Source organism: Netta rufina (genome assembly GCF_964035555.1).
Source record: "Netta rufina genome assembly, chromosome: 1".
NCBI classification, from domain to species: Eukaryota; Metazoa; Chordata; class Aves; order Anseriformes; family Anatidae; genus Netta; species Netta rufina.
In genome coordinates this window covers 132,077,006-132,101,539 of record NC_140123.1, presented here as the reverse complement: position 1 = coordinate 132,101,539, position 24,534 = coordinate 132,077,006, and the positions used below count along the sequence as shown (strand labels likewise).

The following is a 24,534-nucleotide window of genomic DNA, read 5'->3' as shown; positions in this document are numbered from 1 at the left end:
GCCTCCCGTCTCCCCTCCTCGGCTCGCTATTGGCTGTGGGGCGGGAGCCCCTCCCCTTTCCCGTGCCCCCTTCCGGCCCCCCCCCGCGCGGCGGGCAGTTGCGAGGCGGCGCGGGAGGCGGCCGCCGGCCGGGCCATGGGGGCTGCGTGACCCCGGCGGGGCGCCGGGGTCCGCGGGGCGGGAGGAGGAGAGGGGGAGGGGGAGGGAGGGGAGAGGCGCTCCCCCTGCCAGCGCTGGGGGAGCCGCTGCGCCAGCGGCGTAAGTGGCCGCGCGGGGGTACCGCGGCCTCAGGGGTGGGCGGAGCGGGGGGGGCTGCGGCCGCTTCTCCCACCCCCGCGGGCGCCGGGCGCGGAGGCCGGAGCCGGGCCCCGAGCTTCCCGTCGAGCCGGCGGCGGCGGCGGAAGAAGCGAGCGGAGCCGGGGCATGGAGGCCGCCCGGCCGGAGGCGCCCGGCCCTCGGTAGGGCGCCCCGTGGGGCCCATCCCGCCTCCCCGGAGCGGGCCCGCGGCAGGGCCCGGGCGCGGCGAGGAGGAAGAGGAGGAGGAGGAGGAGGAAGAGGCGGCCCGGGACCCGCGCAGCAGAGGAGGAGCCGGCCCAAGTAAGGCGGGCCGCGGAGGCGCCCGAAGCACGGCGGGGCGGCCCCAGGGGGGCTCCTGGGCGCTGGGCAGGCACCGAGCAGCTGGGAGCCTCCCCCGGAGGCTGCGCTGAGGCTGAGGCCTCCCCACGGGTTCCCCCGGTGGTGGCAGGGGCTGGGGAAGCCTGGTGTGTGGGTGTGAGAGGAGCCGCCTTGGGGCGGTGTCAAGCTTCGGAGCTGGGAAGGACGCAGGGGGTTTTCCTGTGGGACGAGGAGTGCTTCTGTCACAGTTCTGTCAGTGAGAGATCAAAGTGCGGGTGTTCGCTTAAAAACGGCAGGATGGATCTAGAAAAGTAAAGGGTGAAGGTTAACTCAGTCCCAACGCTTACGCTGCTTCGAGGCCTGTGAGGGTTTTACCCCGCTGGGCAGCTGAACTCAGCCATAACCATTCCCTCACTCACCCTCTGTAGAAGAAAAGGAGAAGAAAAAGTGTGCTGGAAAGAAAAGAAAAATAACCTCATAGGTTATGATAAGTATAATTAAAGGGAAAAGGAAGGGGGGGGGGGAAAAACAAGCAAAGGCATCATGGAAGCATATAGAAAGAGAAAAGCAATTACTCTCTACTTTCTGTCAACAGGCAATGTTCGACCACATCCCAGGCAGCAGGCCCTCAATACAACAGTTGTCTGGGAGGACAGATTTTTTCATAAGGAGAGCCCCCTTTCCCCCCCCCTTTCCTCTTCCCCATCTTTTATTGCTGAGTGTGACACCACATGGTATGGAATATCCCTTTGGTTGGTTTAGGTTAGCTGCCCTGGTGATGTTCCTTCCTCACTTTTTGTCCACCCCCAGCCTGCTGGCTCTGGGGTTGTTAGAAGGAGTCCTGATGCTGTGCCAGCACTGTTCAACATCAGACACAACGTTGGTGTGATACCACTGCTGTTCTAGCTACACGTGCAGAGCACAGTATTGTGTGGGTTGCTCCAGGGAAAGTTAACTCCATCCCAGCCAGACCCAGTACAGTAGCCTAATCATAAATGATTTTGTTCCTGTTGTTTCTTCTAGCAGGAAAACTTTAAATAACTATGTCTGTACGTCTACATTTTGCGTAAATGTTTCTTTTAATTAGAGAAGGGAGGAGGGTAATACAGTGTATTATTATTGCCTCCTCAGCTATACACATTCATGTTCCCTATTTTTTTTCCTCCTGAGGGGAAAAACAGTTTCTTCCAGTTAGAAAACTAGTCTACCAAATATATGGACTAATAAGACTGAAGGGGAGATTTTTGTCTCCATGTAAATAGAGCCTTAAAATAGGCATTTTCAGAGCGGCTTTTGAAGCTCAACAAATAGTGTGAGAGTAGCCAATGTATATAATGTGTGATCTAAATACTTTGAGGGGTGACCTCTCTAAAACTGAGTGTTGTAGAAAGAATCTTCTATGTAAGCTATATATATTGTACAGTAATCTTGTGATTTTTTTCTAATCTTGTACATCTCATGTACATCTTCTAATCTTGTACATTTTTTTTTTCTAATTGTAATATCTGTTTGCTTTAGGAAGAAAATGAAAATCTTCTCAGAGTCTCATAAAACTGTTTTTGTTGTGGATCACTGCCCATATATGGCAGAATCCTGTAGACAGCATGTTGAATTTGATATGTTAGTAAAGAATCGGACCCAAGGAATTATACCTCTAGCACCCATATCAAAATCGCTATGGACCTGTTCAGTGGAATCATCCATGGAGTACTGTAGAATAATGTATGATATTTTTCCCTTCAAGAAGCTGGTAAGTCTTTGCAGAAATACCGCACTTGATACTTCATTGTTTAGAGTGTTTTCCCATTTTAATGAAGCCTTCTGATATCGTTAGCTGTTGCTAGAAATTTAAATATAATTCATCGCATAAAATATCTTTGTGTTGTTAATAGGGCTTATAGCTTTTAAAATTGATTTGAGTAATACACGAGTCCCATTACATGTTTATTTTGGTGACCTCGATTGTCTTAATGTTCTCTGCAAAACATGAGGAGGGGTGTGTTAAGGTAACACAGACTTACTGTGTTCTTGTGATCTGTAAGCTTACAAAAGCTTGAGTGATGTCTTGCTGCATATCACACCCTGCCTGTAAATGTACTTGGTATCACTTCTTAGAGTTTTTAGTACTAACTTCAAAGGAATGCTCTCCAGTAGAAGAGGTAGGATATCTCTTAAACTGCTAGCTTGAAAAAGTGTGAGAGCTTCCTGGTATGCATCTCTTCTTTGGAAGCATCAATCTCTGGTGGTTCTGTAACATTGTATCATAAGCTGAGGTAACTAACCCCTGGTTCCTGAAGTCAGTAGATGTTTGTGTTGAGTAAACTGTTGTGCAAACCGTTGTGTCCTTAGACTGGATGCTGTTTTTAAGAAAAACAGTTGAATTTGTGACTGATGCTGCTCTGGAGTAATGATAATGGAACATCTGTCTGTGTCAAAGCAAGGGGCACAGACAGCACTAAGAAATACCACTGGTAGCTCCATGGTTTGGTGTGTCAGTGGCTCTGCCCTGAGGGGTTGCAGACAGTTCTCAGGCAACAGACATTTAACTTAAACTACAGTCAAGTCCTACAATGGGATTATGCCAAGTGTACACTTAATTGATTTTAATCACTTGGCTGAACCCCAGCCTCTACAGTCTGAGGAGTAGAAATTAAGATGAAATGTGTGCCTCCCCTTGTCTGACTTTGTCAACTTTAGAACATATTTTCCTGTCTGATGTTTTGTAAAACTTGATAGATGCTCTCCAAACACTGTCACAGTTGACAGGGGTAAACAATTTGCTCTATCATGGTATTAGAACTTACTTTGCTTTGTGGATGTTCTTCTACTGAAAATATGACGTGGTTGTTAAGACTTCATAACATCTTGAAATACTAACTTGCTGTTGAGATTGATTTGATGGCTTAAAAACAAATATTTAGAGTCAGAAGTTGTTAATCATAATGTTGCTTAAAGAGTAAATGAATATGGCAGCAGTGAATGCTTTTTGTATGTCTTATGTTTAGCTTGGCTTTCAGTTGCGCACATTTCCAGGCTATTGGTTAATTAATGTGAAGAGGGAGGTGTGACTCATGTTAGCTAGGATTTGGGGAAGTAGCTGTAATCCATGGTTGTGATTGGCTGTTACCTTACATGCACTTCTTAAATCCTTTTAGGTGAATTTCATTGTGAGTGATTCTGGGGCTCATGTCTTGAATTCTTGGACCCAAGAAGATCAGAACTTGCAAGAAGTATGCTCTATAGCTGTTCTTTTGTTCAGAAAGTCTAGTTTAATTGCAGAATAAATAGCAATATCTTACTATATTCAATATTAAGTAATTTTAATGAAGTGTCAGTGTATCTGATCTGAAAAGATTACATAATAGAATTTTAAGAAGTAAACTAGGGTCAGACTATTCAATAGGCAACTTTACATCAGTTTAAAAAAAGTAGCTTTCAGGATCAAATTGTATTAAAACTAGTGTTATGAAGAAATTAGCTGTATGTGCATTTCTTCTGTAAACCAGTGATACCTTTTGTATTTTACACTTTTTTTTAAGCTTGGCAAGCTAGGCAAATAAACTTTTTTAAAGAAGAAAAGTGTAAACAGTGTTTGTATTCTCTTTGCTTTCATTTTGTTTCATATTGGACTCATTTTCTGAAAAACTCACTTTGGGAAGGAAATCAAATTTCCGGGTTTTCAGAAAATAGAAACAGAGTGCAACTGATAACATTTGAATTTTTTAGGTGTGGGATATAATTTGCAATTATAGCCAGTTATTTTTCTACAATAATCTTATAATCTCAGTGGTTGGTAACGGATGTTGAGTCAACTGCCATGGATAACTTGGGTCCAAAATGTTTTCTAGAGTGATGGGAACATATAGAGATGTTTTATTGCTCCATTTGGTTTTCTCCTGACAATGTTAATTTGCATTTAAGATAAGTTATAATGGTGACTTTTTCTCTTAATTGGCCAGTTTATCAAATGCCTGAAAAGTAACTTTCATTACTTTATTTAACTAGTTAATGGCAGCGTTAGCAGCTGTTGGTCCACCTAATCCTCGGGCAGATCCAGAATGCTGCAGCATACTTCATGGTCTGGTTGCAGCAGTTGAAGCGCTTTGTAAAATAACAGAATACCAGCATGAGGCTCGAACCATGCTCATGGAGAACGCAGAACGTGTTGGAAATAGAGGAAGAATAATCTGTATTACCAATGCAAAAAGGTACTTATAACTTTGTTTCTATCATTTAAAGATAAGGAATTTCATACGTTTTTGCAGTATTCTGTTGATTGCTATGAATTAGTGCTCCAAGTAGCTATCTTCTTCGATGGTAGTGAGGCCTTGCAGAGAGATCTGGACAAATTAGAGAGCTGGGCAATTAACAACAACATGAAGATTAACAAGAGCAAGTGTTGGATTCTGCACCTGGGAAGGGGTAACCCTGGCTGTACTTACAGACTGGGGGAAGAGATGCTGGAGAGCAGCCCCACAGAAAGGGATCTGAGGTTTTTGACTGACAGCACACTGAAAATGAGACATTGGTATGCCTTGGTGGCTGGGAGGGCCAACTGTCCCCTGGGGTGCATCAAGAACGGCACTGCTCTAGTTGCTTGAGGGAAGTGGTTGTACCACTCTCCTCTGTGCTGTTGTGTTCTTACCTCGAGTACTGTATGCAGTTTTGGGCCCTGCAGTAGAAGAGAGATAAAACTGTTGGAGAGCCTCCAAAGGAGGGCAACAAAGATGTTAAAGGGTCTAGAGGGCAAGATACATGAGGAGCAGCAGAGGTCCCATGGTTTGTTCAGCCCAGAGCAGAGCAGGCTGAGGGGAGCCCTCATGGCGGCCTGCAGCTCCCTCACGAGGGGAGCGGAGGGGCAGGCGCTGAGCTCTGCTCTCTGGGGACAGCGACAGGACCCAAGGGAACAGCATGGAGCTGGGACAGGGGAGAGTCAAGCTGGGGGCTAGGGAAAGGGTCTGCACCCAGAGGGTGGTCAGGCACTGGGACAGGTTCCCCAGGGCAGTGGTCACGGCACCGAGCCTGCCAGAGTTCAAGAAGCATTTGTTCGGACAACGCTCTCAGACATAGGGTCTGATTATTTTTTTTTTTTTGGGGGGGGGGGGGGGGGTCCTTTGAGGACCCAGGAGTTGAACTTCATGATCCTGGCGGGTCCCTTCCAACTCAGTTATTCTATGATTGTTTGTAGATCATGTCTTGCTCTACTGAGGGTTTTGTTTATGGACGTGTGCTACAGTAACCAGCCAAAATGTTCCCACTTCAAGTAGGACATCATGTAGTGGCATGTTGCTTTGAGCAAGAGGTTTGATAATACTGCATAAAAATATGTATGTTCAACTTCTTTCTAGTGACAGTCATGTTCGAATGCTTGAGGATTGTGTTCAGGAAACCATTCATGAACATAACAAACTTGCAGCTAATTCAGATCAGTGAGTATACTGTTAATAAATCTTTATTTTGCATGTGCCTGTTATGTCCTCTAAGAAATACAAGTGTGTCTTTGTCACTTAAAACATTCTAAAACTTTTTCTGATGAATGGTTTGAACGCTGGTGTGAAACAAAGGGTTCTAAGGCTGTGTGTAATCGTTACCTGCTCAAATTTCAATTTCATATATGTGTGTGTTTGTGTGTGTGTGTGTATATATATATACACACACATATATATATATATATATATATATACGTGTGTGTGTGTGTGTGTATATATATATACACATATATATAATGTATATTTGACAGTACTGCCTGGGAATTGGGTTCTAAGTCCACTGTAAAGATGATTCACACGTAGTTTTTCATACATCACTGTAGTAAGAGATGCTAACCAGTATCTTGATCTCTCCAAATATCCAGTTGTGTTAGGAGACATGGGTAGTTAACTTTCATGTTCACTGGAATACCTTAATTACTAAACAAATACAATGATTAATATTAATACACATACCTGGAGACACAAATCCTTTGTAGTGTCAATTTTCAGATGAATGAAGCTAAAGAGTATATCAGTTAAGGATCTAGCCCACTGATCTTTCCAAAAAGTAGCACAGTGCTATTGCAGCTGAAGAGCTAGAAATATTACACGCTTTTTATTCTGATAATTTTGAAATATGCTTCTGAAAATCATTAATGTAACCTAGTTTTTAGAAAATGCATTCAGAAACAGTATGTTGTAATATGTCTGATTTTGTGTTTTGGCAGTCAAATGAATCCTGGGAGAACCTGTGTAATTTCTGAGATACTTTCTGCCACTCTGTAGGTTAAATGGAATGTGGTTTTGTTTTTTTTTTTTTAATTTTTAAGTCTAATGCAGATCCAGAAATGTGAATTGGTCTTAATCCACACATACCCAGTTGGTGAAGACAGCCTCGTTTCAGATCGTCCTAAAAAGGAGGTAAGGAGTTTAAAATGAGAAAATGTATCCTGGTATTAGTAACAGTGTCAGACTCAAAGTAAACAGTGCAAATTAAGTATGCCTCGATAAGGCTTTGAGCCTCTGCTAAGGCATAGGAAAAAACACAAGTGTTGATTATTTGAAAAGTTGGCAGTGTGCATATTGCTGTTTAACATGTATGCTTTGATTTCTTCTACATATGTCATTGTCTTCATTGTATTACTTAAATTGCTTGCAGTAATAATTCATGTTTCTTTTTTGTGAAGAAAAAATAATTGGATGATTATAACATTGGGTTTGGTTTCCCTTACTTTTGAGAGGGAAATACGTAGTTAGGGATCTAATGGAAAACCATCAGCTACTTGTGTTGGATGGGGTAGCTGAATAACACTGCTATTCAAGCAGGGTTTCTTCATGTTTTAACATGCATCTGTTAAACAACGTGGATATTGTGCAGTGCTGTGTTCCATGTTACAAGGCTAACACGTTAAGATTTTAACTATTAGTTGAATGATTTTCTCATGGTAACAAAATGGAGCTTTTGTTTATGCTGTCAAATGCTAGCAAACAGAATGCCTTTTCAATAAATAATAAGGGAGACCTTATTGCTCTCAACAAATACCTGAATGGAAGGTTTGGGGAGCTGGGGGTTGGCCTCTTCTCATAGATAACCAGCAGTAGGAGTAGCGGGAACGGCCTCAAGAAAAGGTAAAAGGACACACATGAGAAATTACTATATATTAACATTTCAACTGTAATAAATGCATGTGTCCTCTATGGACTTGTATGCTTTGTGGTTTGTTTAAAATAAGTATGTTCCACAGATTTTGATCAATTCTGCTGATCTTCAGTCTGAAATGCTTAGTATTATAATGTGCTGACTGTAAGAAAAATACGCAAGGAAAAAAGCGCTATTCTTAACACAAAATGCATCTAGTCCTACATCTAACTTCACAAATAAAAAGGAATGTGTTTTTTTGTCCTACATTTTTTCTTTGCTAGAGAAACTTACTAGTCATGCTAAAAGAAACAAAGTCAACAGAAGAGAATAAATAAATTGACTGCTTTCCTTTGTAAGGTGGTCATTGCTCTTCAAGCTAAAACCAATATAATTATTCCTTGCAAAGAGAAAATCAAATGGAACTTAGTTTGTGTTTCTTTTGTGTGTAACACACAAATAGGTATACAGAAGTGACTTTGCTCCTGTTACTCTGTGGGTGAAAGAGGGAAAGTCTAGACCCAGAGCTGCTATTAAGAGGATTCTTTCCCTATGTACTATTTCTAATTCTTGCTATTAACTAATTGGTCAGGGTTTCGGGCACAGTTCTGAATACGGGATACATTGTAGCAACTGCAACTGTAACTGACATAACCGGCAAAGTTCTGAACGAGAAATAATTTTTCTCTTTTCCTTCTTAACTTTCCATGGTGGTTTCTTCCTGATTGAATTTAGTAGTATAAGTGTGCTTAGTTTAGAGTTTCAACTGGTTTATCTTGTTCCATGATACTAGAGCCTAATCCATTAATACCGTATATTCTATGTCAATTTGTTCTAGCTTTCACCCGTTTTAACCAGTGAAGTGCACAGTGTCCGTGCAGGACGGCATTTGGCTACAAAACTGAATGTTTTAGTACAACAACACTTTGATCTGGCTTCAACCACAATAACTAACATTCCTATGAAGGTAATATTGTGTCTATTGCTTTGTTAGCCATCTGCAACACTTCAAAATTTGTTTGAAAACTTTTAATGTCTATTTAAATGGAATTTTTTACATGGCTTTTCTCTCCATATCATATTTTCTGTTTTTTTTTTTTTTTTTTTTTTTTTTATTAGCCCACATTTAATGTTTGTGACCAGGTTAGTAAAAGTAAAGGAGGTGGAAAAAGTTAAGAAGGATCACAGAACAAAAAGTATTGCTGAATCTTAATTTTGATGTAGCAATGCAGGCAATATTCCATTTCTGTTAGTAATATTTTATAGAAATACTATTTACCTCACATTAAGTTTTCTGTGATTCTCTTGTCTTTTTCTAGTTGTGTTGATTAGATATTCTTGACCCTTGTGCATTTTAGTGGCATAGCGAGTCTTTCCTCTGTCTTATTATCATGCCCACCCAACATAAAGGTGTTTGTAACTAACAACTGATTTTAGACTAAAAGTTTTTCAGTAGGTTTTCCATTTTGAAGATCTAAAGCCAGAAAGGGGTGGGACAGAAGGTATAATCTAGCCAAAGAAGATACTAAACTTAATATCTTCTGTTCAAATTTATGTCCCCATTTTTTTTTATCAATACCAGAAAGGAAATCACTGCAGTTAGGTATTTAAAGTATTCTTCAGTTTAGAATAACTTTATTTCAGCTGTCTCTTGCTACCTGATTCCAAGTGTCACTATTCAAACAAACAGAAGGGGTAGGGGCGGATAAACTTTTCTGATTTGAAAAACAAGGCAGTGTTTAATACTGTCAATCTTTACTAATTACATATTTTGAAAAACAGCAAACTTGTATGAGTGTCTTTCAAAAGTAGCCTTTTTGTATGGATTTAATAAGTCAAAACCTGGAATTAAAGTTGTCACAACACATTAATTGTTAATGGAACTTTGAAGAGGTTTATCATATAAATGCAACTCTTAGGCTTGCAAATACCTTTTCTGTAACTTTCTGACCTGTGTGCTGCTGATATGCCTCTCCCTTCTGTCCTTGTCCTTATAGTAATAGACCATGCTGGGTTCCCTGTGTGTGTGTTTTTTTTAACTTGGAATAAATTACTGAAATTACTTTTCTGGTTTTGCTAACCTGTTGCTGCTTTTTAAAGATGCAGCATTTATTAATTTTCAGTTAAAAGTATGTTTTTTCATGCATCTTAAGTACAAGAAAAGGATGATACATTCCAAGTATGTTTCTTTGGTTTAGATTCTTGAGTTTTTAGTTACGAAAAGTAGGTACTGATATATTCTGCAGTGCTCGTTTGCTGCTGCTCAGTATGTTGTAACTATTGGTGATAAACATTACATCATAGGTTTCCTAAACTTAATTTAAACAAAATCATATGAAACCAATTTTAAATCTATATCTTACATTATGGACACTGTCATGACACTTCTATTAAGAAGAAAGTATAGAGTTTCAAAAAAGGAATAAAAAGAATGAGATGGCTGCATCTTTAAATAGGTCAGAGCAGTTTCCCCAAACTGCAATCCCATGGTTGTATGATGCACTTGAGACGTCTCATTTTTCTTCTGAAGTGACAGGTAAATGTAAAATCATTGGAACAGTTAATTTATAAAAAGCGGTGACATCTAGGTAAATAAACTGTATTCATTGTTCCTGCCTGTCTATTTTGAAGGAAGAACAACATGCTAACACATCAGCCAACTACGATGTGGAGCTTCTTCATCACAAAGAAGCACATGTTGACTTTTTAAAAAGTGGTAAGTAGAAATAATCCTGTAAAGAAGGTTTCCTTTTTTTTGTTTGTTTTGTTTTAGTTACATGCTGGAAGTATTCACAAATGGGTTTATGAGCTTCAGATTGATGTAAGTTTCAGACATGACTCTTATAGTTAAGGAGAAACCTATTTCCAAACAGCACATTTTCAGTTCCTTGTAACCTAACAACTTGATTTGTAATGTTAGCTTTGGAGTTCTGTTACTGGCATATTTTAAAGTAGTAATAAGACAAACTCAAAACCAGGCCATTCATCACAACAACTTTCACATACCTTCAGGGTTTTTGTGTGTGATTTATGAGAGGGGCATTTCAACTTCTCACTGAGATACTAAAAAAAAAAAAAAAAAAGTTGACTGAGAGTTTAGATGTGCAGTGGTTTTACAAGAGCACTACTTCAGTATTTGTGGAAAAATATTTATTGAGCAATTGAGCTTTTAATCTGTCAAGTAATAACAACTGACACCACTTAGATCCCGTAGACCTTGGTTTACAACAGTAATTGTTTTGAAAAAACACAAGAGTTACTTGATTTGAGCTTTCTCACTGCATTTGAAGTACCTAGTATGCTTTTAATAGTTTTGAATTATTACCTAATATTCCTCTCAGGTGAATTCTTAATAACTTCTCTGAGATTAGAGTAAGTCTTACGCAAAATTATCTTGTTCAGAAAGCAGTGTTTGATATAGAACTTTGTTAATAAATCAAGTGAGGCTAAAAACTCTGTATTGATGGTACTTAGAAGCTATAAACCAAGCAACTGAAAAAAATGTCCATCTGTAAGTCTTCTGTGGAATACTTAAAATGTATGCCTCTTCAGAAGCGTTGAATTCCCATTTGAAATTTTTATAGGCTGCTATAGGCTTTCTCTTACAGTGTGGTCTTTAACTTTTTAAAGGGCCCTGAATCATAGAAGTTGGTCTCACTTGCTGTATGTATAGCATATGTCCATTTAGTTACAGGCTACAGATATTTTTTTTTTTTTTTTTTTTTTACTACTAAAAGCTACATTACACGGCTTTAAAGCATATTAAGAAGCTGATGTTTTAACTTCCTAGAAGTTAAGAATAATATTTTAACAGATGAGTTACCTATGTCAGTTATCTAACAACGAGTTAAACAACTTTTCCTCTGGAGGTTTGAAATAATTTGGACAATTTTAGAAGGGGTTGGGCTTCTATTTTTCCTCCTTCCTCTTAAGATGGGTCCCTGCTCCAGCATGAGTCCCCCTTGGGCAGCAACTCCCCCCAGATCATCTGTCTACTTTGGGCTCCTCTCCACAGGCTGCAGCTCTGGCCCAGAGTCTCCTCCTGCAGGGACTCAACCATTACATCAGGAAAAGAACATATCTCCTCATCTGTAATTAGTATAGTCCATTTTTTGGTGGAATAAAGTTTGAGGAAAAAAAGTATATGTTAGAATAATGAGTTCAGACTGACCTGAACTTGTTACCCATGTTGTAAGTATAAAGCTTTATTGCAGGGGTTTGATATTAGTTTTCTAATGCTTATTGGCTCAGGGGAATAAGTCTGCTAGTAAAACCCCAAACCAAACTCCTGCTGCATTGCCTCTTTGATTTTTTTTTTTTCTATCAAATCCTGTAAATTTTGGTTCCCTTTTATTTGTTTTTAGAAATACAGGTTTCAACTGTAATAACTCTGGTACTAGGAAAGGGGGGATTTGATTAGCAACATTTTACAGTAATAAGATACAGAAAGCTTATCTAAGGGCCAAATTTATTTAATCTATTCTTAGATTTTCCAGAAGGATTCCAGATATTTTAACTGTAATCTTTAAGTAATAAAAAAATATTATTTCTACAGGTTACCTGTATGATTGATAAGTAAATCAAATAAATCTTATGAGTAAAAAGTAAAAGTCTTTATAATGTGGTATCAATGGAACTTCTTACATGAAATATTAAACTAAACCCTAACACATGGCATAGAATGTTGTGTTGATGTATGTATCTAATTCCTCTCAGATGTTGGTGGATTTAAGCATGGCATTTTCTGACTGTTACTGTAATTCTGAAACTTTGTATAAAACTCAGTCAATGCCTTTCTTAATGTCAAAGAGCACGAAGAATTACAGAACTCACTGGCACAGTGTAATGTCCCTTTATTGGTGAGGCACTGTATGAAAGTAATTTCAATGATAAAACATCTGTGGCCAGTGAAAGCTCTTGAGATGTTCAAATTGAATTTGACATAGCAAAGATTCTGGGTAATGAGACCAGTACTATTTTCCCACCAAAGTCTAACTTGTCAAATATGCCTTTAGATCAGTTTCAGTGAAGACTATGAGATATGTATAGAAGCTGATCAGCCCTAAATAACGGTTCTGACACTTGTTAAGACTGTGGAAAATTAATAAATAAACAAATAATAAATTAATAATTATTAATAAATGAAATAATAATTATTAATACATAAACAATAAATAAAGCTGATTCGGCTGTGGAAAATTATATAGATGCTTTCAAAGTTCTGGGCATTTTTAAAGGAAAAAATAAAAGCCTATTGCAGATAAAAAAAAAAAAATGTATTTTACTTTCTAACTGTCAAATATTTAGAGCATACTGTGGAGCTACAGTATTTTGTTTGCTTTTTTTTTTTTTTTTTTTTAATACATGCAATGGCTGCTGATTTCAAAAGGTTATTTCAAGTACCACTACTAATATATGGATTTTTTCACTTGTTAGGTATCTGGCTTTTGAAAATTAGGTTATGTTTTGTATATGGTTGTTACAAAAGTTTTGTACCTTAAATTGTTGTTTTGAGTGTTTTTGTTTTTGCAGTAACACTTCATTCTTACATAACTATTTGCTGTGTTTTTGTGTAAGAAAATATTTGATTGCATTATGATGCATTTTTTTCTGGCTTAATATTGCAGGTGATAATCACATAGGTGGCAACAGTAGAGAAGGCACATTTAAAGAAACTGTAACATTAAAATGGTGTACTCCCCGAACAAATAGTGTAGGTAGGTAATGTGATATCTTACAAAACTAATACTCTAACTTGCATTACATATTTTGCTATACATATGCTGACAAGAACTTGAGCAAGGAGATAAGTCATCAGTTAATGCTATTTTTACCTTCTATTCTGTTGAACTCTGCTGAATGCATTCTGTTTTAATAATGGTGATATGATGCTCTTCTGATTTTGCATAATCAATGATTTGTGAAAGAGGTGGGGGAGATTGTAAATGTTTTCATGGTTTATCATTCTCCTTTGAATTATCTCAAAGTTGTTTCCTAACTGCAAAGTTGAGAAATCTGTCCCTTGTGCAGTGGCAACTATACCTTGTCAGTTCCACAATGGTGGTTTTCAACACAGAAGCTTTCAGACTTCTTTAATTGATTGTTGTTTTAGGACAAAATATGAATCAAAGCACTATCTTTTGTGTAAGTATTAGAGTACTAAGGAAACTTTTGTTTGGAAGGAAACTTGTGCAACAATTTAATCAGATTCTTTCATTCATCTATATTGACTTTCTAATCTGAGTGAAGGAAAGATTGCCCAGAGAAGCTGTGGATGTCCCTTCCCTGGAAGAGCTTGAGGCCAGGCTGGATGGGGCTTTGGGCAACATGGTGTAGTGGGAGGCATCTCTGCCTATGGTGGGGGAAGGAATTGGATGATCTGTAAGGTCCCTTCCAAACCAATCTGTTCTGTGATGTCTACTCCAACTCCTGCTGAGTGACAGGGAGGATTTAAGGTAACATAGGGAACCACCTGGCCATTCACCTTGTGCACCCTGCAGTCCATCAGCAAGATAATGCTGACTCCTTGTGAGCCAGCAGATTAAAAATACAGGTAAGAGAAATAAAAGGAGGTTGACCCTACTGTGAAGTAGTTTGAGAGAGAAAGTTCTGGAGACCCTCCTGGAAATGAGGCTTGGGAAATTTATTCAGTTCTCAGAGTTGAGGATACTGAAATGTTTGCCAGGAGATGGTAGGAAGAGTAATTTTTTTAGATCTAGGCTTTCTACAAAGCCTACAGTTTTTCCGATTGTGAAATAGCCTAATCCTCTTCCCTTCTTTCATTTTGTGGTATGTTTTTTTTTTAATGTGTGGAACTAGACTCTTATCTCTTCTACTCATTTATCTTTCAGAATTACACTATTGCACTGGAGCGTACAGAATTTCACCAGTAGATGTAAATAGCAGACCTTCGTCATGCCTTACTAACTTTCTCCTTAACGGTAAAGATGTGTCTTTGACTAATTACTTTCAAGTTGTAATTGTTAATATTGTAAGTAGAGCTCTGCAATGGCTTCACACTGGTAGGTAGTTCAGCTCCACCATGCTGTTCTCTCACTCCCCCTCAACAAAATGGGTGGAAAATGAGAAAAGGCTCATGAGTTGCGGAATGATCTTCCTTGTCCTTGTCTCAATTTCTATCATGGACAAAACAGACTCAATATAGGGAGATAGATGTAATTTATTGCCTATTGCTAATGTACTAGAGCAGTGAGAACTAAAAGCAAAATAAAAACACCTTGACCCCCACCCACCTTTACCTCCTCCCCCTGAGCAGTGCAGGGAGTGGGGGTTGCAGTCCATAACTCTTTGTCACTGATTTGTCACTGTCCTTCCCTTGCTCCAGTGCGGGGAGTTGATTGTATGTGAGCTTTCCACAGGCAGCAGCTCTTCAAGAACTGCTCCAACATGGCTCCATACCACAGGGACCATCCCCCAGGAGTAAACTGCTCCAGCACGGGCCCTCCATGAGTGGCAGCTGCCCCCAGACCCCCTGCTCCTGCATGGGCTCCTCTCCACGGGCTGCAGCTCCAGCCTGAGGCCTGCTTCTGTGGGGGCTCTCCATGGGCCGCAGCCTCCTCCAGGCCACATCCACCTGCTCCACCGGGGGCTCCTCCACGGGCTGCAGCGTGGAGATCTGCTCCATGTGGGACCCGTGGGCTGCAGGGGAACAGCCTGCTCCACCAGGGGCCTCTCCACAGGCCGCAGGGAACTTCTGCTCAGTGACTGGAGCACCTGTTCTCTTTCCTTCAGTAACTTCATATCTACAAAATTCTCTCCCGTTTTTTCCACTCCTGTCACCTAGTGTCACTGGCTCAGCTCTGGCCAGCAATGGGTCCCTTTTGGAGCCAGCTGGAGCTGGCTCTGATCTGATCTTCTGGGCTCTGCTCACATAGGCCAGACCTGCAGCCACCCACTACCAAAACCTTGCCATATAAGAAATAAGTGCTATACAAGCACTGACCATGTTTCAGTTTGCATAGGGGAGTCATGTTTCAGTTTGCATAGGGGAGTGTATTGTAGAAATGCCAAGTCTATTACTGTGTCATATAGAAATAAAAGTTGTTAAATGTACTTGAAGGAAAATTGAATGTGGTTTGAAGACTGGAATTGAGAAGAAAGAGGTAGAGAAAGAGCAAATAGTGAATTCTGGTAGTTCTTTACCGAATCTAAATGTAGAATACTTTTCATTTTATCCGATTTAGTAGAAGCATCTATTTCAGTACGTGACGGTACACTTGATCAAAATGCTAGTGGTATGTAGTCGACATTCATTGCATGTGTTTTTTTATAGTTAGCAAAAGAGTTGCATTATAAACATCCACTTAATGGGAGTTTTCTTTCATTTGAAGTTATTCTTTATGAATTTTTCTCCTAAAGATTCCGTATTGGAAGAGTATTCTGATTTCTAAAAATGTTTAGAACTAAAACTAGTAGTGTACTTCAAATAACCACTCCCTTCTGATCTTCTGTTTTTGTTTCCTCATAACAAGCAACTTGGAGATTGAACCTCTTTGGTATTTGTTTTATCGGAAATAAGTCAAAGCTTGTTTTATTTGTGTGTGTCTGAAAAGTGGTATTGAAAAAAAACTTTATCTTTATAATGAAATGAGTTAAGTTTATTGTTTTTCAAAATTGCTTTTAATGAGTTTCTGCTGCAGGGTGAGATAATGGTTTAGTATACAGCATCATCTTTGATTAAAAATAATACACCACTCATACATGATACACCATTTTAATGCCGTAAGACATTCATAGAAAAAATATTTGGCCCAGAAAACAATAGGATATTCACAGTAGGGAGGTCTTTCAATTGTTCTGTGTAAAAATTTAAGAGCATTTGACACTATCTTCTGTCTAAGGATATAGAGTAAGTATTTGAAGCAGTTGCTCATTCATCTAGGTGAAAGCACAGCTTTAATGGTTCAGTCTTAGTGGCTAGGAAAAACCTCTACTGTGCATATATAATTTTTAATGTAAAATTGCAGCATGTCGCAACTGATGAAACTGATCTCACTTCCAACAGGTCGTTCTGTTTTGTTGGAACAACCGCGCAAGTCTGGCTCTAAAGTAATTAGTCACATGCTTAGTAGCCATGGAGGAGAAATTTTTCTGCATGTATTAAGCAGCTCACGGTCAATTCTAGAAGATCCCCCATCAATTAGTGAAGGTTGTGGAGGAAGAGTCACGGACTACCGAATTACAGTAAGATTCCTTTTCCCTTTAAGTTTTTCACTTAAACAACAAGTGATCTTGTGCAATAGATAACTGTATATGAAATGTTGGTGTGTTTTCTGGAAGGCCAGGCTGATATGTGTGATGTTGCGGTCAAACCAATCTCTGTTGTATACACTGATGCATATTTACTACGTAGTAGTAAGACTGCTTACTGTTATGCCTGTTTTATAGAATCCTCTCTATGTTGAGGAAACACTTGTTGCCTTATGCACTATCATCATCTAAAGCTCGTTCTGATTCTGGAACAATGTTTTCTTGGCAAGGCTTTTGTGTTGGCTGGCTGGGTGTTTGTAGGACTATATCCTGCTCATTGTTCAGAGGCTAGATTGCACATGAATGAGTTGTACAATAAATAGGAAAGATCGAGTTTTCAGCTTTGAACCCTGGGTATGGAACAGGCAGTTCCTGTATGGAACTCCAGTATGGAGCTGGCATTTTCTTTAACATTTCCTTTGCATCTGGTATGTAAGCAGAAATGACTTCCAGAAAAATGCAGTAAAACTTTTTACCATATGTGAAACGCCTTGCAAACCCAAAAGACCTCTTCACGAAAAACTCTGCATTAGTTTTAAACCCGTATTTTTATACAACTGTTCTTGTGTTCACTCCAAAGAACATCATGTGTGTTTGAGAGCTTTTTGTGTTAGGTTCAGATTTAATGGTGGTGGTGTATGCAATTAATGAAAGGCAAGACTATGCTTTTTCACCCGTTCAGTGAAAGCTACTTTGTTAGAGAAATTCCTAATTTTATCTTGTTTGGTTATCATTAGGATTTTGGTGAATTTATGAGGGAAAACCGATTAACTCCTTTTCTAGAGCCCAGATATAAGATCGATGGAAGTCTTGAAATTCCATTGGAACGTGCAAAAGATCAGTTAGAGAAACATACTCGTTACTGGCCTATGATTATTTCTCAGACTACCATCTTCAACATGCAAGCTGTAAGTAACCTTGGGTTTGTAAACTTCTATTCTAATCTAGACTGTTTCAGCTTGCTACTTGATGAAATACTGACTATCGTACGATGAATCATTTGCCAGAAAAGGGTTTATTTTAAGCTTTGTTTTCACTTAAGTATTCTGTATTTAGTGTCAATATGTTATTGCCATGTAATCTAAATAGGGTGGAATATTTTAAACTGGTTTAGCTATAGAGCTGCTGGGTTACAATGGGTAAAGACAGCATGCCTCTGCATATACCTTTGAGAGTTATTACTAAATTTGGGATAGGCGACTTTGTTGTATGTTGTTCCATCGTTACACACTTCAGTTTTTCTTTCTGTTTCTTTCCTGCAACATATAAGACTTTCCCATTCTTGACTTTTGTTTTGTATTCCAGGTAGTGCCATTAGCCAGTGTGATTGTAAAGGAAGCAATGACAGATGAGGATGTTCTGAATTGTCAAAAAACAATATATAATTTGGTAGATATGGAGAGGAAAAATGATCCACTGCCAATTTCAACAGTTGGTACCAGAGGAAAGGGTCCAAAAAGGTTAAATACATAGCTTTTCATTGTTGGATGTTTCTTAGAAGTATTCCATTTACATTGTTTTCATGCATGTTTTTAAATAGTGGCCAAAGATAATATGGAGTATACTAAATGATGTACATATGCAAAACAAATTCTGTGAACACTTTGCTTGCACCACTTAGGGGCTATCACAGTGAGCGTGCTGTATGTTAGGAAGCAGAAGTTATTAACAAAAAATTGTATGTTAAATGTGAAAACAAAAATGACTATTAAGAAAGGTGAGAGACTGACACAAGCTAGGAAAGAAAGCTAGGAGGGAGAAAGTGGAATAATGCCAAACGACTAAGAAGTGAAACTTAAGCTTATTATAAATGACCAATGGTATAAAATTGGGTTATTAAAATAGTGAAATAATTTTGAAACAGTTATTTAAAATATGGGATGTTTCTTTAAAATGAGCATAGAACATCCATATATCTGTTCTTCCAAAGAAGACATACGTGTACATTGTATTTCCAAAAAGGAAAATAATCTACAAAAGATGTCCAAGTGTCTAGAAGTTATTTCTAGCCATTCAATGCAATTCCAATTATTTGCATAAAAAAAAAATAAATTGCATGTCGGTACCTGAGTGGTCCTTTGTGTATCCTAACAGTGCATAATATGCCAGTTGTCAAACAATTGACAGGATTCAGAAATGCCTTTTGGCAGTGAGATCTCATGGATATTAAGAGTTAGATGCATGTGGAAGTATATGTTTCAACTGAAACTTAACTCTTTGGATGTTAATTGAGAAAGGTCACAAGATGTGTTTTCATAAGTTTGAAGGACAGTAATCCAAGGTGCATAGATGTGCAATACAAGAGAAGGAGCAAAAGCCCAAGGACTAATTATATATATAAATTAAGTCTAAAACCAGAATCTTATCTATTTAATGGATTAATGATCTAGACCATTCTATGTGATACTTCTTTTTCCTGCCCTTGCTTAGAGATGAACAGTACCGGATTATGTGGAATGAATTGGAAACCCTTGTACGAGCACACATCAACAACTCTGATAAACACCAGCGTGTCTTAGAATGTTTGGTGGCTTGCAGAAGCAAACCCCCAGAAGAAGAAGAACGCAAGAAACGAGGCAGAAAGAGAGAAGAAAAAGAAGACAAGTCAGAGAAGTCAGGAAAAGACTATGAACAAGATAAGCCGTGGCAAGAATCAGAAAGGTAAATTTTCTTAAGTAATATGAAAACATAGCATAATATTTTTTTTGCCCTGTTCCTCATCAAAAAGGGAAAAGAATTGCTGTGAAACGGGGTTTCAATTTAACTTGTTCATGCTCTTAACCTTGATTTGCTACCAGTGATTGTGGATCCCAAGGTTTTTTTTTGTTTGTTTGTTTTTTGTTTTTTTTTGATCAGTCACCATTAACAAGCTGGAAAAACATTTATCTTACAGTGTCTGTTTATCAGACTTGTTCAAGAACCATACTGCTTGTAGAATATTTTTATTTGAAAAAGTTGCTGACCACTGAGCAGGGCTTTGCAGTTAGGATAGTCACTGTAGGATTGTATTGTAACCATGATGCCCATTATACAACAGAAATAGAAAACAACTGAAAGATGTGGCGAGACAGTTGATTTCCTTTGAACTATAGAAAGCTTGGTGCTCAGGTAGTTAAACAATCCAGATTGTTTGGCTGGTCTGTTTAGCTGAACATCAGGGTTTACTGCCCTTGCATTTACTGTCTGTAATTCGTGTTAATTATTCTAACTTGTATAACAAGCAAGCATCTGTTTTCCCTGTTTCAAAACACTGTTCTAAAGCAGTCCAAATAACCTCATGTTAGTAAGCTTTTTGCATATATAGTTTTGTGCGTTCTAGGATCTTTTAGGAGGATAGACAATTTCCCCTATGTTATTGTCAGCGTACTGATGACCTTCATACCTTTCTGCATATGATCAAATCCATTTCTACAATTTCTTTTTGTTTGGCAGATGAAACAAAGCAGGGCCTGAGGTGAAAGCAATTTGATATAAAATATAAATTTGGATCACATTAAGAAAAAGTAATTGTGTGGTGTTTGGTATATTCACTATTAGTTGATGATTTTGACTGAAAAGACTATCTCAACAAGTACAGTATAAATACTTTTAACTAACTTAAGTGAAATTATATTAAGATCTTCCTTTTTTTTTTTTTTTTTGTAAGGCTTTATCCAGAGGATTATTTTGCTCCATTTCCCTGTTTTTTTACCTTTCACAGGGGATCGAAAGAAACTTTCTCATGATGTGGGTTGTGGGTAACTTTGAAGAGTACAGGAAGGTGCCAGGAATAATATGTGCTGCTCTAGCATATCTTGCTTCACTGTTTTCCTTCCCTGTCAAAAAGGTTAAAAGGTCTTTTGGATCGTGAAAAAGAAGAACTAGCAGAAGCTGAAGTTATAAAAGATTCCCCTGATTCTCCTGAGCCACCCAACAAAAAGCCTCTAATAACAATGGATGAAATGCCTGTAGTAGAAAAGGCAAAAGGTAAAACGGAAGGATTACAATAGATTTCCTTGTTTGAAAATTTAAGTTCATATATCAGTCTATTTTTCTAAAGTAATGAGGTGAATCTTCTTGGAGTTAAATGAATGAGGAGAATTCTTAGTTAAATACTCAATGCTGAGAAACTCTTGATAAATACATATGTTAACCTTAACAGGCCTGTGTTGAAAGGCACTTAGATATATTGCATGGGTCTAAAAAGAGACATTTGGGTTGACAAGAGGGTTGGACAAATTTCTGCTGGTGCTACTTTGAGGTACTCTGTCAGAAATAGTATTTAAGGACAGGTATCAAAAACAACTCTTTCTGACTAATGAATATAAACATGCCTAAGATGTCTAGTTGTTGAAAGGGGCAGTTCTCACTGGCTTTCTTGTTGAGCTGCCGTAACTTGCTATCTGTCGTAACAGCTGAGCTGATATTAAGATTCTACTTGTGATGCAAATTAAATCTATAAATCAGTACTTCAGCTGCTGTAACTCTGCATATATTGTATTTATTTAGTATGTATTATGAGGGTGTTTAATATTAATGTTTTTAATATGCTGCACTACCAAAGTCTGTAACTTCCTCTAAAAATTTATAATGATGTTTTAAGAATTCAGAAATAAAATCACTTAAGTGAAATCAGTAATTAAATAACTTTAACTGTTTTTACATGCAATTTTAGGGCCAATGTCCTTGCTGTCTTTATGGAGCAACAGGATTAATACTGCCAACTCTAGGAAGCACCAGGAATTTATTGGTCGTTTGAACTCTGTCAACAATAAAGCTGAACTATATCAACATCTGAAAGAAGAAAATGGGTTTGTATCAGTAAATTCATCACTACAAATATTTTAGTAGTAGTCAAATGTCAGTATGGAGGAACAATTCAGCTACAGGGTTAAGAAGACTGCTTATACTTTCGAGGATTAAAATGTGGAGATATATTCCTTTGTCTCAGTATTGACAGGTGACTACAACAGTGTTTGCTTTTTAATTGAGTGGCCTGCTCTCATTGGCCTGTTTCTGTGCTGAGCAAGGTTGAATGCCTTACTGATCATCCTAGCAGTGAAATTCTTAAACTTTCAGGGGTTAAATAGTAGCTAAGGTCAAATTTATTTGATGTCCGTCTGATGCTTGCTTTAGCTTCTGAAGCAATATCAAATCTAAAAATATTGTAGGTAATAAAACGGCCGATGTCATGCTGTAATGAAATTGATAAGTTGTCCATGTTATAACAAAAATACTCAAACCAAACTGTTAAGTAAATAAAATGGTGAGAGTCAATGACTACTTGAAAGAAGGGTGAAAATGAAGATCTTGAAACTACGAAAGCTAAAATTTTAGAAATAATTTATCTGCAGTCATGTGAATATGGGCTTTTGTCTTGTGGTGAGGTTGATAACAAATAGACAGTTGTGGTTGTTGCTGGAAAGCTTCACAGAAACCTTTCCTATGTGTACTGACTGCTGCTTAAAGTATTAAAATAAACATTTGTATGTGTGGTGGTAGGGAAAGAAGGGATGGTTAGTGAAGTAAAAAAAAAAATATATATATATACACTCATTTTTAAAGAAGTTATGCCCTTAATTTTTTTCTTTATTTGTTTATTCTATTTCTAGTGATGATCCTTACCAACTATCTTGTTCATCTGTTTCAGGATGGAAACAACAGAAAATGGAAAAGCAGGCCGGCAGTGATGATTGTTTCTTTGAACAGAATTTAGCGAAATCGAGGAAAAAAATGAAGTTGGAATTGACATTGGTACCATTTCAGTACAACTTCTTAGTTGTTTTGATTCTTTCACATTTTTCTATTTTTTTCTATGAACTCTAAAATCAACATATCATACTTACTGAATGGTGTGCAAATAGCGTCTGTCTTAAACTATTGTACAGTCAGCTTTTTTAGTATGAAGAAAGCCTCTGTTGCCGTGGACTAAATGAAATCATCCTATATGTTGATCTGAATTTGAAGTCCTTTCCCATAAGTATTTTCATACTTCAAAATCAGTGGTGACTGACTGTTCAAAGAACTTCAGTTTCAATCAATTGATAGTTAACTGATAATATTGTTAATTTCAGATTATAATACTTTTATTTATAGGAAACTTCTCAGGCATCCAGAATTATGGAGAAGACCTCACACTGAATACCTAGTCACTGAGCTGAGATTGTGTCAGTCTTAGTTTTCATGTAAGGGGTTGGGGGGATGAGTGGTTTTAAAGACAGAGTGTTGGCTTAAGGACTTTTTAAAATTTGTTAGAAATGATCTTTAGAAAGCAAAGCATTTTGGATTGTTATGCTGGAATTGAGTCTTTGTTTTTAAAACAAAATAAAAATAAAACTTTTGCTAACATTAAATGATTTTTTTTGATGAAATATACACTCTAAACCAACTGTGGCTTTGGGTCTAAGCTTTGTGAACATAAAAGGGAGACTTATTCTGAATACCTGAATATGACTATGAAATGACAAAGTAGATGATCAGTCTTCAATTTATTTATTTACTTATTTATTTTTTAGCAAAACCTCTTATTCTGTTAAAGGAGAGTAGAATTCTCAAACTGGAATACTGTTGCCATCTGTGGGTAATGTAATCCATTTTAAGGTTTTGGCTTGGCTTCTAAATCGGTCAACTTGAGGAAGCTGAGGAAAAATGCTCTCCAAGCAGCTGATCCCTAGAAGAGCAGTGAAGGAAGCTCTGGGATACAAAATAAAACCCAGTTCAGAAACTGGGTCTTAGTTTCGGTACATTTTCACTTGAGTTCAGTAGAGTCCTATCAGTCTTCTGGTCTGTTTCTGTGGCCTTATTCTAGTCTGTATAAGCAACTGCAGTCCCACAGCTTTATATTAGCTTATATTGATAGAAGACACATCTGTGAACTTTTCTAAAACTAAATTGATATGTTCATATTTTTCATCTAAAATTTTAAATACTATAGTTCACAATGACAGAACAAATGTCATGCAAGTATTCTTGGTTTGCATTTGTAATAGGGTCCTTTCTTCATCTGTGTTTATACATATGCTGTGTACAGTTTCAAGGTGATTATTGAGCTAATGTGAAACAGACAGCAAATGTGATTTCTGAGACCTTTATTTTTACTTATTTGAAAATAAGATGCATCTCCGCATCTAGTGACATATCTGAAATGTTCTGATGGAAAACATTGCCATGGAATTTATTCTTATATCTTAAGATTCTGGGCTCAGGTAGTTGGTGGTCTTAGTTTTTTGTTTTATTTTTTTGAAGTGATGTTTTAGTGCATTTCAGTATGGATTTTACTGTTATTTACTAAAGCAGTTTTAAAGTCTGGAACCTTGGGAGCATTGTAAATGTCAGCTTTCAGTAGTTCAATGCTAGTCTAGATAGAGAAGTGCAGCCCTGTGTCTTTGGAAACTGTCTATCTCCTGTCAGAGACTTTTCCTGATGTGCCATTAATATTCAGCTGTAACTCTGTAAAGGATTTAAATACTTTACAGGAAAAAAACAAACAAACAAAAAATGCACCTGCTTTTAAAGTATGTATTTAGCTCATTTAAGAATTATATTTTCTACTTCTAGAAC

At 38.0% G+C, this 24,534-nt stretch overlaps 1 protein-coding gene across 1 annotated transcript; it reads left to right on the top strand.

The window, feature by feature from the left end:
* The first annotated feature begins 264 nt into the window (after positions 1–264).
* INTS13 (integrator complex subunit 13) lies at positions 265–23,352 on the top strand. Its single transcript, XM_084305364.1, has 17 exons — positions 265–597; positions 2,134–2,365; positions 3,771–3,845; positions 4,621–4,823; positions 5,964–6,044; positions 6,917–7,007; positions 8,564–8,692; positions 10,357–10,441; positions 13,353–13,442; positions 14,577–14,666; positions 16,751–16,929; positions 17,733–17,903; positions 18,301–18,455; positions 19,426–19,656; positions 20,822–20,961; positions 21,650–21,785; positions 22,625–23,352. Exons 2-17 carry the CDS (start codon positions 2,141–2,143, stop codon positions 22,662–22,664), a joined length of 2,121 nt encoding a protein of 706 aa, XP_084161490.1. The 5' UTR covers positions 265–597; positions 2,134–2,140; the 3' UTR covers positions 22,665–23,352.
* The last annotated feature ends 1,182 nt before the right edge of the window (positions 23,353–24,534 follow it).